Source organism: Psilocybe cubensis, chromosome 8 (genome assembly GCF_017499595.1).
Source record: "Psilocybe cubensis strain MGC-MH-2018 chromosome 8, whole genome shotgun sequence".
In the NCBI taxonomy this organism is placed as follows: domain Eukaryota; kingdom Fungi; phylum Basidiomycota; class Agaricomycetes; order Agaricales; family Agrocybaceae; genus Psilocybe; species Psilocybe cubensis.
In genome coordinates this window covers 7427-23693 of record NC_063006.1, presented here as the reverse complement: position 1 = coordinate 23693, position 16267 = coordinate 7427, and the positions used below count along the sequence as shown (strand labels likewise).

At 45.7% G+C, this 16267-nt stretch overlaps 4 protein-coding genes across 4 annotated transcripts; 1 reads left to right on the top strand and 3 right to left on the bottom strand.

Moving 5' to 3' along the window:
• Window positions 1-81: 81 nt before the first annotated feature.
• Window positions 82-3545, top strand: JR316_0008578 (uncharacterized protein; the record flags this gene model as incomplete). The annotated part of the gene is made up of 6 exons (XM_047894291.1): window positions 82-165; window positions 310-412; window positions 463-650; window positions 703-2039; window positions 2089-2553; window positions 2603-3545. The coding sequence occupies 6 exons, from the start codon at window positions 82-84 to the stop codon at window positions 3543-3545; spliced, it is 3120 nt and encodes a 1039-aa protein (XP_047745750.1).
• An 812-nt stretch (window positions 3546-4357) lies between these two features.
• Window positions 4358-7888, bottom strand: JR316_0008577 (uncharacterized protein; the record flags this gene model as incomplete). Its single annotated transcript, XM_047894290.1, has 2 exons — window positions 4358-6412; window positions 6701-7888. 2 exons carry the CDS (start codon window positions 7886-7888, stop codon window positions 4358-4360), a joined length of 3243 nt encoding a protein of 1080 aa, XP_047745749.1.
• A 1698-nt stretch (window positions 7889-9586) lies between these two features.
• Window positions 9587-10213, bottom strand: JR316_0008576 (uncharacterized protein; the record flags this gene model as incomplete). Its single annotated transcript, XM_047894289.1, has 2 exons — window positions 9587-10105; window positions 10130-10213. The coding sequence occupies 2 exons, from the start codon at window positions 10211-10213 to the stop codon at window positions 9587-9589; spliced, it is 603 nt and encodes a 200-aa protein (XP_047745748.1).
• A 996-nt stretch (window positions 10214-11209) lies between these two features.
• On the bottom strand, window positions 11210-11735 carry JR316_0008575 (uncharacterized protein; the record flags this gene model as incomplete). The annotated part of the gene is made up of 3 exons (XM_047894288.1): window positions 11210-11230; window positions 11259-11627; window positions 11652-11735. 3 exons carry the CDS (start codon window positions 11733-11735, stop codon window positions 11210-11212), a joined length of 474 nt encoding a protein of 157 aa, XP_047745747.1.
• Between the last annotated feature and the right edge of the window lie 4532 nt (window positions 11736-16267).

Sequence of the window (16267 nt, the reverse complement as noted above, 5' to 3'; positions counted from 1 at the left end):
TCTCTGGTCGTGGGCTGTCGCGTTATTGTGCAACCAGAGCTCTCTGGTTTGTGCGCGTTACACACGACCTGGCCTCCCGATATGCTTGCGCACAACGCCTTGCCGCCGTCGATTGTGTCGGGCGCGATGTTCGATTGGGACGCCTCCGGACTATCGGGCACTCAGGTGTCTGATTAATTCAGCCCTGTCCTCTTATCGGAACGACAGTCAATCAACTATCGATCTCTTCTTTAACCCCCTATACGTCTTCTGAAGGGCAATTGGTTGGGCCTTCCATCGCAGAGCGTAGGGCGTCGTTCTCAGATATAGACCCCTTCCACCCCCAGCATCGTTCGTGGACCTATCCTGTTCCCAACCCTCACCCAGACACCCAACTTCCAAACATTTTTCAAACAAAAAACGGGGATGGAAGGTAAGTAGGGCGTTTTATAGCGGTTACAGGTACTAAATGTTTGATTTTAGACCCTTCTGAACCAGCGAAGCGACGCAGGAGGGAAACAGAAGACGATGGTGGACGTGAAGGGCGTGCGAGGCGAAAAGATAACCAGCGATCGGTCACAGTAGGCGATACAGTCGTGCCACGCAACGCCGACATGAAATTTCCGTGCACACACTGCCGCAAGGAGTACAGTACGCCCTACAGTTTACAGGTGAGCCAGTTTCCAATGTGTTTTGATTTTTCACGCTAAATCCATACTACAGCGTCACTTTGCTGATTCGCACGCAGAACCGTCGTTGGAGGTTCCCCAGCAGACCTCAGACAACGAGCGATCGTTATCTCCACCGTCGCCGGAGCCCATGTTTCCATCGCAGCTCCCTCGCCCATCTTGGGGAGCCGCACCTCCTACAAGAGCCCCACCTCCCGCTTCACAGCTTCATCCGCCGTCTACGCGCTTGTTTCTTATCCCGCACGCTCCCCGCAGGCAAGCGTCGCCGCGTCCCTTGGGCTCGAGGGCAGGATCTCCCCCAACAATGATTCCTGCGCCGGTAACCCCTGCGGCGAGTCGGCCATCTACGCGCACGTTTCTTGGCGCGCGCGCTATCAGCAGCCAGGGGTCGCCGCGTCCGTTGGTCTCGAGCCCAGGATCGCCCCCAACGATGATACCTGGGCCCGTTTCTCCTGCGCCACTGCGCAACATATCTGCGCAGAGGATGACACCGACACCTCCGGGCATGCATCAGCCACCTGCTATTCGAGCCACGCCCACCACTGCGATGGAAGTAGACATTTCGCTCTACGACATCGTACCCGATGACCACACAGTGATCTACGACGACGCGCACAATCTTCCGGCCCTTGGAATTGTTATCAACACTTTTCTCAAGATTGTTATCTGCATAGAATGTGGGGAAGCGATTGAGCCGGCGTCGGTGTGCGCACACGTCAAGCAGCACAATGCACACTATACACCAGGCCCCACATTGCTCGAAGATCTTCGGCGGAAATACGGGATCGTGTCGCTGGCTGAGATAGCCTACAGCGCTGGACCAATCCGTCCGATTTTTGGGATTCCTATAGAGGCTGATCAGCTCCATTTTTGTTCCAAATGCCACCGCGGCTACAACTCGTTGTTGAGCCTGCGGGGTCACCAGTCTAACGGGCAGCGTTGCCAAGTGCCTATCACGCAGCGCGCTTGCTACACGATGTACGGGCAGATACTTACAAAAGGCCCAAGCAAGCGTTATTTTCCAGTCGATACTTCGTGCCTCTCGCTTCGCCAGGACATTCCCTTTGCATACTCGACTGTTTTTGGAACAACAATGCCGCCTCCACCCGATTACACACAGTTGCCCGTCCAAGACATTGAGGACCCGCAAAATCTGTCCTCGTTTCTCTTCCGCGAAGGATGGCTTGACGCAGTGAAAGGGTTGACCCCTGTCGACATCCAGGAGGTTACCAGGCTACCAGACGCCAAGACCGAGCCATGGGGCAAACAACTCCAGCTCGCAGCCCATCGCGCACTGGCCAGCGTCCAGCTACTGGTGAACGAACACCATACGTTCGGCATGACGCACAATATTGCTCAGTTCAATCAATCGTAAGTTTAATTGCATTAAATCAAAGCTGATATTCACTGCACACGGTAGAAGCAACATGTCGTCAAACAATTTCAACCACATTCAACCCGAGACGCAGCAGCGATACGGAAACATTATTGTGCGGCTTATTTTCAACGTTTTGCGCACCATGGACTCCGCGTGGACATCTCCCGTGCGCTACCCCGCTCTCGACGAATCTCAGAAAGTAATTTTGCTAGAGCTACGAGCCAAACTGGACGGCGGAGACAAGAAGCTCATCGACGAGGCATATCAGAAGGCGTGCTACTCATTATTTGCACACGAGCGACGCCAGTACCCGATCAGCTCTAAGCTGCGAAAATTCTTCTCGCCCGTCATCTTGTTCGTAGTTTTCTACTCTCTGCGCGCGAACGGGAGCTTTCGCTTGGCGTCAGAGATTACGGGCATATGCGCCGCCGTTGAATACTGCATTCGGGCGACAATGCTCTTTGAAATTGAAAGGATTTCCGAAGAATCCAACGTATCGTCATTCGAGTAAGTTCCTTACTTTTTTCATGTTCATTTGTTAATATATGGTTCCTAGCGCTCTCAAAAAGGTGGAAAGGTACATCTCAACGGGGCAGGAGACGCCAATGGCGTTTATTTACAACGTCCACCGTGTTCTCGCATCTGTGCGCTCAGACGAAGTCACCGCCTCCCAGTTTCGTTTCACGGACAAGAACGGAAGAGAGGTTAGCTGCAACGGCCACCTCATATCTCTATCGATGATCAAGAAAATGCACGACGAGGAGCATGTTCGGTATGAGAACATGGTGCAGGATCGTCTCTTTTTTGGCGAAGACATACCCAGCGATCTCTTCCCTGAACTCGACCTCGAGAGCATAGTCGACAGCGCCAACAATACATCTGCTGGCTATTGCTTCCTGGACGACCCTCGTAACAATTTTTCTGCTTATCGGGACTCTTACGGACGTTGGTTGCTCTCCGACCCTGTGCGAGCCCAGCGTTTCGTTTATATGCATGAAGGCGAGCTCGTTTGGAAGCCTTCTGCCGCCCTTGACCTATTGCGGCGCATGGAACGCGTACGCGAGGTCCTAGCGCCGGGGGTTTCCTACTCGACTCTTCTGCAGGTTCGGGGATCGGAATTTGCACGCGCGTTACTCAGGAACACACCCGCAGCCCTACGAAACCTGCGGTTTGAGATGCACTTGCTGGCGCACGTTGCGTTGCAGGACAAGACATCGCATCTACATCTCAAGGATCGCCACATTCCTCACGTCATTACCCGCGAGTGGGCAGAGTCCCTCATCCGAAACCTTGCTGTATTTCGCCCGTTTGAAGAAGTTCTGGTGGCGAAATTCCTCAACCCCGAAGCGCTTCATCGCTATCGCGTTCAGCTTTGGCCGGGCATCAAATCGACGATGACGTCTGAGGCATTCAGTGCTCGATGTGGCGACATGACAATGCGCTATCTCCTGCAGCCGTTCAAGCCTCTTCGCTGGCGCTCTCTGATCACGGCGTTTTAGGGTTTAGGGTTTAGGGGGGGAGCGAGCACCGAGCGAAGCGAGGTGCGAGCGACTTGTTTAAACTGTGAGTTAAATGGAAAGAAGGCCAGAGGGCTGTTGGGGGATCCCAACAACCAGCCCTTTCGTCTTTATAGACTCTTCAGTGGCTATTCTTAGAAGGAATGTTCTAGACATCCGATGACAGCGCGTGAAGTGATGCTGCGCAGCTGTCATGTATCTTACCGACTATCACAAATCTGTCAATGTGGCACATGGTAACCTGTCAAAAATGGATCCAACACTTTTGTTCTTTGACATCGTGGGTTATTGACTGTGATGTGAATCACATGGATATAGAGTACTCTGGTTACGTGGCTCCGAGTAACCGCGACATGGGAATATTCACATGTCTAGAGTATAAATAGCTTACCTGGGTCCTTACCTAACAATCAAACAATAGACTGATTGATTGTTGTGAATCTTAATTGGACAGTTCATGATCCGGTCCATCAAAAATGTTTCCACGGTACTAAGGAACTTTTCCCGAAGTACTAAGTAACTTTTCCCATGTACTAAATTAGATCCGGCCCTTCACAATCACATGCCGTTCGGAAGTTCACACGCCTACCTTACTTCCTACTAAGGTTAGACTTAGTTAGCTTAGGGTTGGGGTTAGGTTAGGGCTTAGGGTTTAGGGTTTAGGGTTTAGGTTTAGGTTTAGCTATTTAATCCAATGTGTTGCTTGTAAGTAGATGTTTGTTACTTTGTAGCAAGGAATACTTACGGTTAGGGTTTTTTTCTAATGCTTTACGCCTTACGCGCTAGTATTCTTTTCATCGGTTGTAAGATTTGGATATTCTGCCGAATTCTGGATGTTCCCTCTCTTGTGAGATTGAACGTCTATGAAGTATTATCTCGTTATCACTTTCGATACTTATCTGTTCAGCAGCTTCAACTAGAGCAGAATGATAAGTTTCATTAACGTTTTGAGTTTCGGGAACAACACCACCTTTTTCAGCGATGTCTTCATCCAGTTTACGAAAAACTGTTTTCTTCCACACATTTGCAAGGTCGAAAAGATTAGTATTGCGTTTTCGCGATACTATCCAACGACTTCCGAGTAGTCCTATCTTCCTCAAATCCGGTACAAACTCAGTTTCTCCGTCCACGAGGATCTGTGTGAACAGCTCCGGGCGAACATCATCGAGGTCGTGAATGTAATTTGGATCTGGTTTGATAAGGGGTCTGGACGAGTCTGCACTATACAGACCTTTCTCGGCATGTTCATACCATGCCGACCAGTACTCGGTAACAGTTTTTCCAAGTTCAGCAGCTGAAAACCAATTCCATACCTGATCAAACCTGGTTTTAAGTACAAGAATGGATTCGTCGTGCTCTGCGACTCGTAAAGCGAATCGCTTTTCCCAACGTTCTTGTATATTCTTCTTACACCAAGACATGACTAGGTTTTCGGGATAACCGCGCATCAAATAGAGAGCGTTAAGGTCTCTAATTGCTCCGATGTAGATTTCCTTGGTACTACATAGCACGGCTAACCTGGATAACTCTCCAATGTAGACGCCACGTTTGACGTCCAAAGGATGATGTGATACCCATGGAACTCGTTCTCGGTTGTTTCCTGTCTTGACAAATGGCTTCCAATGAAGTTTTCCAGACTCCTTGAATATGAAAGCATCGAGAAATTGACATCCCGACGAGGAAACAGCCCATTCGATAACACAACCATCGAACTTTATTGTTTCTTTAATAAGATTAAGTGCAAGTGCTTCGGACTCGGCGTAAACAATTGCGAAACAATCGTCGATGTACCTTCCATAGAAGGCCACGTTTGGGTGGTCTAAGATTTTTGACTTTATTTCAAAATGGGCTCCAAAGAGGTTAGCAAGGTCCGGAGAATCCGCGACGCCCATTGCGAGGCCATTTTTTTGTCTAAAATATCTAGACCCATGTTGTGTTATCAATTGCGTATTGCCAATCTCGATAGCACGTTTAAAGATGCCCAATTTAACCAAGTTATTCTCTAACGAATTTGGATTAACATGGGCTAATGCAGTGTTTTCTTCCGAAGCGTTGAGTAACCATTCCTCGTACATACTACAAACGATTTCGATGCACAAGTCCAACGGAATATTGGGATAGAAAGCGACTACATCCCCGGTGACAAAGTACCATTGTCGTTTGGGGTCTATACGCAATTGGCTTAATCTCGTAAAGAGATCCTTCGTTCCGTGAATGATTGAAGGAGTCGATTTAATAATCGGCTTAAGCTCTTTTGATACAAACTTGGCTGCAGGATTAAATACTACAGAGTGACACGGAATTATGGGCCTAAATCCAGTAGGTTTTTTATGGATTTTAGGTATACCATGAAATTGAGGATACTTGAACAATGATCCGTCTTCCGGTACATTCGATAGAAAGAATCGAGACAACCCAAGTTCAAATAGAAACAGATGTTCATCTTCGACAGTACGTGCGAGCGTTTGCATCTGAATCATTTTGCTCTTCATAACTTCTTGTGCAACTTCGAATTCTAACTCTTCGTAATTGCGTTCATCTTCAAGAAGATTGAGCTCATTCCTTAATATCCAGTCGCGTTCAGACACCGCGAGGCCAAGATTCTTATCTGTCATCGTAATAACATAGTTGTTATCGATAAGAAACTTACGGATCTTGTCCCTTTTAGGAGAGAACGCGTGCTTTCGCATCTCCGTAAGGGCTTCTTCCGGGATACTTGCGATCGTGCGTTGCACGTACCGACGTCCCATCGAAAGGCCAAGTTCCATGTATTGCGGTAATACTGGAGGTTTCTCTTTCTTTTTTGAGCTTACTCCGTAATCTGGATCAAAAGGTTTGTTCATGCCTTCCTTAAACAAAAAATAGATACGCCATCTTATTCTTCGTTGAAAATCATTCCATGCTTGCATGATCAGACTTTGAGAAGGCAGAGTAAAAAACATATAATTGAGTCCGAGCGACAAATCATTTGCTATATCTACAGGGACCACCACACCAGGACTACAGTGTACACTACTACGATACTGGCCAGCCAACAAGAATGAGATCGGCGTATGTAAGTGTACAAAAGAAACTGCGTCTGTTTTAGTCATGGTGAGTATATCGTCAGGAATAGAGTTGGGGAAGGCGGGTCTTACCGACGTAAAAGGTACTACATTAGACCGCGCGTCTAGGCTCTTGCCTTTCCCTTTCCCTTTGGATCGTTCTTGACGGGGGCTCTCCCCTTCCCTTTCTTCTTGTTGTCGACCTTGTTGGAAGCCTTGGTTTGGGGCTTCTTCTGCGAAGGCGTCGACGAGGGTTTGAATTTCGAAGGGCCAGCTTTCTTGGCCTGAGGTTGAGGAGCCTTGGACGAATTCTGGCCAGACAAAGTCTGGGTAATTAGAATAGTAATTAGTATCCAGAATTATGGGTGAAGGGTTACGAGAACTTGCCTTCTTGCCCACAGATCCAAGGTTGAGCTTCTTGAGACGTGCATTCAAGCCCTTATCAATAAGGGATTGAATCGATGGACCTGGTTTGGTCGCATCGGCCATCTCGACATCGGCTGTTGCCGCAGTCGACCGCTTTTTCTCAATCTTGATTGCCAAAGCGCGGTGGCGCAAGTTGACAATCTGTTTGATATGAGAGAAGATGGCTGGCAAAATGGTTTGCAATGCGCTGCATTCAGCCTTCTTCTGCGGTGACACTACCCAATCTGTTATTCGACGAACTCCCTTGTTGTCTGTAGAGAAAACGGGGAGCTTATAGCTGGATTTGCGATCATCGTAAGTTGTCTTAACGATGAGGGCAGCAGCTTCATAACAGTTATTGAGTGCGCATTTATCATCCCAAAAGGCCAGTTCGTCCTTTTTCGCCTGAATGGCGCCGTCGTTGATTGCCTTTTGGAAGACATCACGAGCGGTGGAGAACGTAGAGGAAACTCGAAGAGCTTCCGCTGACCCGGCATCCGCGAATTCCTTCGTAAGTTGGAACTCGGGAGCCTTCACCCGAAGGCGATTGGGGGTGTTGCCTGCGCTAACGGCAAGTTCAAGGCGCTCGAGGCTAGCCTTGACTGTTTCCCTCTTATCGCACCACGATGCGAGGTTGAGGAGAAACTCCCTAAGGGCAGCACGATAGTCAAAAAAGACGCAGTCTACAATCTGGTCAATGGAGCGGCACTCAGCTATTTTCTTGATGACGACAGTGGCCAACTCGTCGATGAGGGCGTTGTGGCGGCCAGCTTCGTCGTTGACGCCAAAAACTGTGTTGTTGACGACAGCCTGGGTGAGTGCGTCCAGGGTGGGGGACATGGCACGAGAGAAGGCAGCAGAGTAAGTGGAAGACATGGTAGCTGTTGGGTAATAGCAAAGTCGTTGGGTTTAGGGGGGGAGCGAGCACCGAGCGAAGCGAGGTGCGAGCGACTTGTTTAAACTGTGAGTTAAATGGAAAGAAGGCCAGAGGGCTGTTGGGGGATCCCAACAACCAGCCCTTTCGTCTTTATAGACTCTTCAGTGGCTATTCTTAGAAGGAATGTTCTAGACATCCGATGACAGCGCGTGAAGTGATGCTGCGCAGCTGTCATGTATCTTACCGACTATCACAAATCTGTCAATGTTTATTGTCAAGTTAGACAGGTCTCTGATGAACAGAGTGTCACGGGTCGATGTGGCACATGGTAACCTGTCAAAAGTGGATCCAACACTTTTGTTCTTTGACATCGTGGGTTATTGACTGTGATGTGAATCACATGGATATAGATTACTCTGGTTACGTGGCTCCGAGTAACCGCGACATGGGAATATTCACATGTCTAGAGTATAAATAGCTTACCTGGGTCCTTACCTAACAATCAAACAATAGAATGATTGATTGTTGTGAATCTTAATTGGACAGTTCATGATCCGGTCCATCAAAAATGTTTCCACGGTACTAAGGAACTTTTCCCGAAGTACTAAGTAACTTTTCCCATGTACTAAATTAGATCCGGCCCTTCACAATCACATGCCGTTCGGAAGTTCACACGCCTACCTTACTTCCTACTAAGGTTAGACTTAGTTAGCTTAGGGTTGGGGTTAGGTTAGGGCTTAGGGTTTAGGGTTTAGGGTTTAGGTTTAGGTTTAGCTATTCAATCCAATGTGTTGCTTGTAAGTAGATGTTTAGGGTTTAGGGTTTAGGGTTTAGGGTTTAGGGTTTAGGGTTTAGGGGGGGAGCGAGCACCGAGCGAAGCGAGGTGCGAGCGACTAATTTAAACTGTGAGTTAAATGGAAAGTAGCCAGAGAGCTGTTGATTGTTATCAGCAGCCAGCCCTTTCGTCTTTATAGACTCTTCAGTGGCTATTCTTAGAAGGAATGTTCTGGAACATCCGATGACAGCGCGTGAAGTGATGCTGCGCAGCTGTCATGTATCTTACCGACTATCACAAATCTGTCAATGTTTATTGTCAAGTTAGATAGATCTCTGATGAACAGAGTGTCACGGGTCGATGTGGCACATGGTAACCTGTCAAAAGTGGATCCAACACTTTTGTTCTTTGACATCGTGGGTTATTGACTGTGATGTGAATCACATGGATATAAAATACTCTGGTTACGTGGCTCCGAGTAACCGTGACATGGGAATATTCTCATGTCAAGAGTATAAATAGCTTACCTGGGTCCTTACCTAACAATCAATTGATTGATTGTTGTGAATCTTAATTGGACAGTTCATGATCCGGTCCATCAAAAATGTTTCCACGGTACTAAGGAACTTTTCCCGAGGTACTAAGTAACTTTTCCCATGTACTAAATTAGATCCGGCCCTTCACAATCACATGCCTTTCGGAAGTTCACACGCCTACCTTACTTCCTACTAAGGTTAGACTTAGTTAGCTTAGGGTTGGGGTTAGGTTAGGGCTTAGGGTTTAGGGTTTAGGGTTTAGGTTTAGGTTTAGCTATTTAATCCAATGTGTTGCTTGTAAGTAGATGTTTGTTACTTTGTAGCAAGGAATACTTACGGTTAGGGTTTTTTTCTAATGCTTTACGCCTTACGCGCTAGTATTCTTTTCATCGGTTGTAAGATTTGGATATTCTGCCGAATTCTGGATGTTCCCTCTCTTGTGAGATTGAACGTCTATGAAGTATTATCTCGTTATCACTTTCGATACTTATCTGTTCAGCAGCTTCAACTAAAGCAGAATGATAAGTTTCATTAACGTTTTGAGTTTCGGGAACAACACCACCTTTTTCAGCGATGTCTTCATCCAGTTTACGAAAGACTGTTTTCTTCCACACATTTGCAAGGTCGAAAAGATTAGTATTGCGCTTTCGCGATACTATCCAACGACTTCCGAGTAGTCCTATCTTCCTCAAATCCGGTACGAACTCAGTTTCTCCGTCCACGAGGATCTGTGTGAACAGCTCCGGGCGAACATCATCGAGGTCGTGAACGTAATTTGGATCTGGTTTGATAAGGGGTCTGGACGAGTCTGCACTATACAGATCTTTCTCGGCATGTTCATACCATGCCGACCAGTACTCGGTAATAGTCTTTCCAAGTTCAGCAGCTGAAAACCAATTCCATACCTGATCAAACCTGGTTTTAAGTACAAGAATGGATTCGTCGTGCTCTGCGACTCGTAAAGCAAATCGCTTTTCCCAACGTTCTTGTATATTCTTCTTACACCAAGACATGACTAGGTTTTCGGGATAACCGCGCATCAAATAGAGAGCGTTAAGGTTTAGGGGGGGAGCGAGCACCGAGCGAAGCGAGGTGCGAGCGACTAGTTTAAACTGGGAGTTAAAATGGAAAGAAGCCAGAGGGCTGTTGGGGGATCCCAACAACCAGCCCTTTCGTCTTTATAGACTCTTCAGTGGCTATTCTTAGAAGGAATGTTCTAGACATCCGATGACAGCGCGTGAAGTGATGCTGCGCAGCTGTCATGTATCTTACCGACTATCACAAATCTGTCAATGTTTATTGTCAAGTTAGACAGGTCTCTGATGAACAGAGTGCCACGGGTCGATGTGGCACATGGTAACCTGTCAAAAGTGGATCCAACACTTTTGTTCTTTGACATCGTGGGTTATTGACTGTGATGTGAATCACATGGATATAGATTACTCTGGTTACGTGGCTCCGAGTAACCGCGACATGGGAATATTCACATGTCTAGAGTATAAATAGCTTACCTGGGTCCTTACCTAACAATCAAACAATAGAATGATTGATTGTTGTGAATCTTAATTGGACAGTTCATGATCCGGTCCATCAAAAATGTTTCCACGGTACTAAGGAACTTTTCCCGAAGTACTAAGTAACTTTTCCCATGTACTAAATTAGATCCGGCCCTTCACAATCACATGCCGTTCGGAAGTTCACACGCCTACCTTACTTCCTACTAAGGTTAGACTTAGTTAGCTTAGGGTTGGGGTTAGGTTAGGGTTTAGGGTTTAGGGTTTAGGGTTTAGGTTTAGCTATTTAATCCAAAGTGTTGCTTGTAAGTAGATGTTTGTTACTTTATAGCAAGGAATACTTACGGTTAGGGTTTTTTTCTAATGCTTTACGCCTTACGCGCTAGTATTCTTTTCATCGGTTGTAAGATTTGGATATTCTGCCGAATTCTGGATGTTCCCTCTCTTGTGAGGTTGAACGTCTATGAAGTATTATCTCGTTATCACTTTCGATACTTATCTGTTCAGCAGCTTCAACTAGAGCAGAATGATAAGTTTCATTAACGTTTTGAGTTTCGGGAACAACACCACCTTTTTCAGCGATGTTTTCATCCAGTTTACGAAAGACTGTTTTCTTCCACACATTTGCAAGGTCGAAAAGATTAGTATTGCGCTTTCGCGATACTATCCAACGACTTCCGAGTAGTCCTATCTTCCTCAAATCCGGTACGAACTCAGTTTCTCCGTCCACGAGGATCTGTGTGAACAGCTCCGGGCGAACATCATCGAGGTCGTGAACGTAATTTGGATCTGGTTTGATAAGGGGTCTGGACGAGTCTGCACTATACAGACCTTTCTCGGCATGTTCATACCATGCCGACCAGTACTCGGTAACAGTCTTTCCAAGTTCAGCAGCTGAAAACCAATTCCATACCTGATCAAATCTGGTTTTAAGTACAAGAATGGATTCGTCGTGCTCTGCGACTCGTAAAGCGAATCGCTTTTCCCAACGTTCTTGTATATTCTTCTTACACCAAGACATGACTAGGTTTTCGGGATAACCGCGCATCAAATAGAGAGCGTTAAGGTTTAGGGGGGGTTTAGGGTTTAGGGTTTAGGGTTTAGGGGGGGAGCGAGCACCGAGCGAAGCGAGGTGCGAGCGACTAGTTTAAACTGGGAGTTAAATGGAAAGTAGCCAGAGGGCTGTTGGGGGATCCCAACAACCAGCCCTTTCGTCTTTATAGACTCTTCAGTGGCTATTCTTAGAAGGAATGTTCTAGACATCCGATGACAGCGCGTGAAGTGATGCTGCGCAGCTGTCATGTATCTTACCGACTATCACAAATCTGTCAATGTTTATTGTCAAGTTAGACAGGTCTCTGATGAACAGAGTGTCACGGGTCGATGTGGCACATGGTAACCTGTCAAAAGTGGATCCAACACTTTTGTTCTTTGACATCGTGGGTTATTGACTGTGATGTGAATCACATGGATATAGATTACTCTGGTTACGTGGCTCCGAGTAACCGCGACATGGGAATATTCACATGTCTAGAGTATAAATAACTTACCTGGGTCCTTACCTAACAATCAAACAATAGAATGATTGATTGTTGTGAATCTTAATTGGACAGTTCATGATCCGGTCCATCAAAAATGTTTCCACGGTACTAAGGAACTTTTCCCGAAGTACTAAGTAACTTTTCCCATGTACTAAATTAGATCCGGCCCTTCACAATCACATGCCGTTCGGAAGTTCACACGCCTACCTTACTTCCTACTAAGGTTAGACTTAGTTAGCTTAGGGTTGGGGTTAGGTTAGGGTTTAGGGTTTAGGGTTTAGGGTTTAGGTTTAGGTTTAGCTATTAAATCCAATGTGTTGCTTGTAAGTAGATGTTTGTTACTTTATAGCAAGGAATACTTACGGTTAGGGTTTTTTTCTAATGCTTTACGCCTTAAGCGCTAGTATTCTTTTCATCGGTTGTAAGATTTGGATATTCTGCCAAATTCTGGATGTTCCCTCTCTTGTGAGATTGAACGTCTATGAAGTATTATCTCGTTATCACTTTCGATACTTATCTGCTCAGCAGCTTCAACTAAAGCAGAATGATAAGTTTCATTAACGTTTTGAGTTTCGGGAACAACACCACCTTTTTCAGCGATGTCTTCATCCAGTTTACGAAAGACTGTTTTCTTCCACACATTTGCAAGGTCGAAAAGATTAGTATTGCGTTTTCGCGATACTATCCAACGACTTCCGAGTAGTCCTATCTTCCTCAAATCCGGTACGAACTCAGTTTCTCCGTCCACGAGGATCTGTGTGAACAGCTCCGGGCGAACATCATCGAGGTCGTGAACGTAATTTGGATCTGGTTTGATAAGGGGTCTGGACGAGTCTGCACTATACAAACCTTTCTCGGCATGTTCATACCATGCCGACCAGTACTCGGTAACAGTTTTTCCAAGTTCAGCAGCTGAAAACCAATTCCATACCTGATCAAATCTGGTTTTAAGTACAAGAATGGATTCGTCGTGCTCTGCGACTCGTAAAGCGAATCGCTTTTCCCAACGTTCTTGTATATTCTTCTTACACCAAGATATGACTAGGTTTTCGGGATAACCGCGCATCAAATAGAGAGGGTTAGGGTTTAGGGTTTAGGGTTTAGGGTTTAGGGTTTAGGGTTTAGGGTTTAGGGTTTAGGGTTAGGGTTTAGGGTTTAGGGGGGGAGCGAGCACCGAGCGAAGCGAGGTGCGAGCGACTAGTTTAAACTGTGAGTTTGAAATAGAAAGAAGGCCAGAGGGCTGTTGGGGGATCCCAACAACCAGCCCTTTCGTCTTTATAGACTCTTCAGTGGCTATTCTTTAGAAGGAATGTTCTAGACATCCGATGACAGCGCGTGAAGTGATGCTGCGCAGCTGTCATGTATCTTACCGACTATCACAAATCTGTCAATGTTTATTGTCAAGTTAGACAGGTCTCTGATGAACAGAGTGTCACGGGTCGATGTGGCACATGGTAACCTGTCAAAAGTGGATCCAACACTTTTGTTCTTTGACATCGTGGGTTATTGACTGTGATGTGAATCACATGGATATAGATTACTCTGGTTACGTGGCTCCGAGTAACCGCGACATGGGAATATTCACATGTCTAGAGTATAAATAGCTTACCTGGGTCCTTACCTAACAATCAAATAATAGAATGATTGATTGTTGTGAATCTTAATTGGACAGTTCATGATCCGGTCCATCAAAAATGTTTCCACGGTACTAAGGAACTTTTCCCGAAGTACTAAGTAACTTTTCCCATGTACTAAATTAGATCCGGCCCTTCACAATCACATGCCGTTCGGAAGTTCACACGCCTACCTTACTTCCTACTAAGGTTAGACTTAGTTAGCTTAGGGTTGGGGTTAGGTTAGGGTTTAGGGTTTAGGGTTTAGGGTTTAGGTTTAGCTATTTAATCCAAAGTGTTGCTTGTAAGTAGATGTTTGTTTCTTTATAGCAAGGAATACTTACGGTTAGGGTTTTTTTCTAATGCTTTACGCCTTACGCGCTAGTATTCTTTTCATCGGTTGTAAGATTTGGATATTCTGCCGAATTCTGGATGTTCCCTCTCTTGTGAGATTGAACGTCTATGAAGTATTATCTCGTTATCACTTTCGATACTTATCTGTTCAGCAGCTTCAACTAGAGCAGAATGATAAGTTTCATTAACGTTTTGAGTTTCGGGAACAACACCACCTTTTTCAGCGATGTTTTCATCCAGTTTACGAAAGACTGTTTTCTTCCACACATTTGCAAGGTCGAAAAGATTAGTATTGCGCTTTCGCGATACTATCCAACGACTTCCGAGTAGTCCTATCTTCCTCAAATCCGGTACGAACTCAGTTTCTCCGTCCACGAGGATCTGTGTGAACAGCTCCGGGCGAACATCATCGAGGTCGTGAACGTAATTTGGATCTGGTTTGATAAGGGGTCTGGACGAGTCTGCACTATACAGACCTTTCTCGGCATGTTCATACCATGCCGACCAGTACTCGGTAACAGTCTTTCCAAGTTCAGCAGCTGAAAACCAATTCCATACCTGATCAAATCTGGTTTTAAGTACAAGAATGGATTCGTCGTGCTCTGCGACTCGTAAAGCGAATCGCTTTTCCCAACGTTCTTGTATATTCTTCTTACACCAAGACATGACTAGGTTTTCGGGATAACCGCGCATCAAATAGAGAGCGTTAAGGTCTCTAATTGCTCCGATGTAGATTTCCTTGGTACTACATAGCACGGCTAACCTGGATAACTCTCCAATGTAGACGCCACGTTTGACGTCCAAAGGATGATGTGATACCCATGGAACTCGTTCTCGGTTGTTTCCTGTCTTGACAAATGGCTTCCAATGAAGTTTTCCAGACTCCTTGAATATGAAAGCATCGAGAAATTGACATCCCGACGAGGAAACAGCCCATTCGATAACACAACCATCGAACTTTATTGTTTCTTTAATAAGATTAAGTGCAAGTGCTTCGGACTCGGCGTAAACAATTGCGAAACAATCGTCGATGTACCTTCCATAGAAGGCCACGTTTGGGTGGTCTAAGATTTTTGACTTTATTTCAAAATGGGCTCCAAAGAGGTTAGCAAGGTCCGGAGAATCCGCGACGCCCATTGCGAGGCCATTTTTTTGTCTAAAATATCTAGACCCATGTTGTGTTATCAATTGCGTATTGCCAATCTCGATAGCACGTTTAAAGATGCCCAATTTAACCAAGTTATTCTCTAACGAATTTGGATTAATATGGGCTAATGCAGTGTTTTCTTCCGAAGCGTTGAGTAACCATTCCTCGTACATATTACAAACGATTTCGATGCACAAGTCCAACGGAATATTGGGATAGAAAGCAACTACATCCCCGGTGACAAAATACCATTGTCGTTTGGGGTCTATACGCAATTGGCTTAATCTCGTAAAGAGATCCTTCGTTCCGTGAATGATTGAAGGAGTCGATTTAATAATCGGCTTAAGCTCTTTTGATACAAACTTGGCTGCAGGATTAAATACTACAGAGTGACACGGAATTATGGGCCTAAATCCAGTAGGTTTCTTGTGGATTTTAGGTATACCATGAAATTGAGGATACTTGAACGATGATCCGTCTTCCGGTACATTCGATAGAAAGAATCGAGACAACCCAAGTTCAAATAGAAACAGATGTTCATCTTCGACGGTACGTGCGAGAGTTTGCATCTGAATCATTTTGCTCTTCATAACTTCTTGCGCAACTTCGAATTCTAACTCTTCGTAGTTGCGTTCATCTTCAAGAAGATTGAGCTCATTCCTTAATATCCAGTCGCGTTCAGACACCGCGAGGCCAAGATTCTTATCTGTCATCGTAATAACATAGTTGTTATCGAAAAGAAACTTTTGGATCTTGTCCCTTTTAGGAGAGAACGCGTGCTTTCGCATCTCTTTAAGGGCTTCTTCCGGGATACTTGCGATCGTTTTAATAACGTACCGACGTCCCATTGAAAGGCCAAGTTCCATAAATTGCGGTAACATTGGAGGTTTCTCTTTCT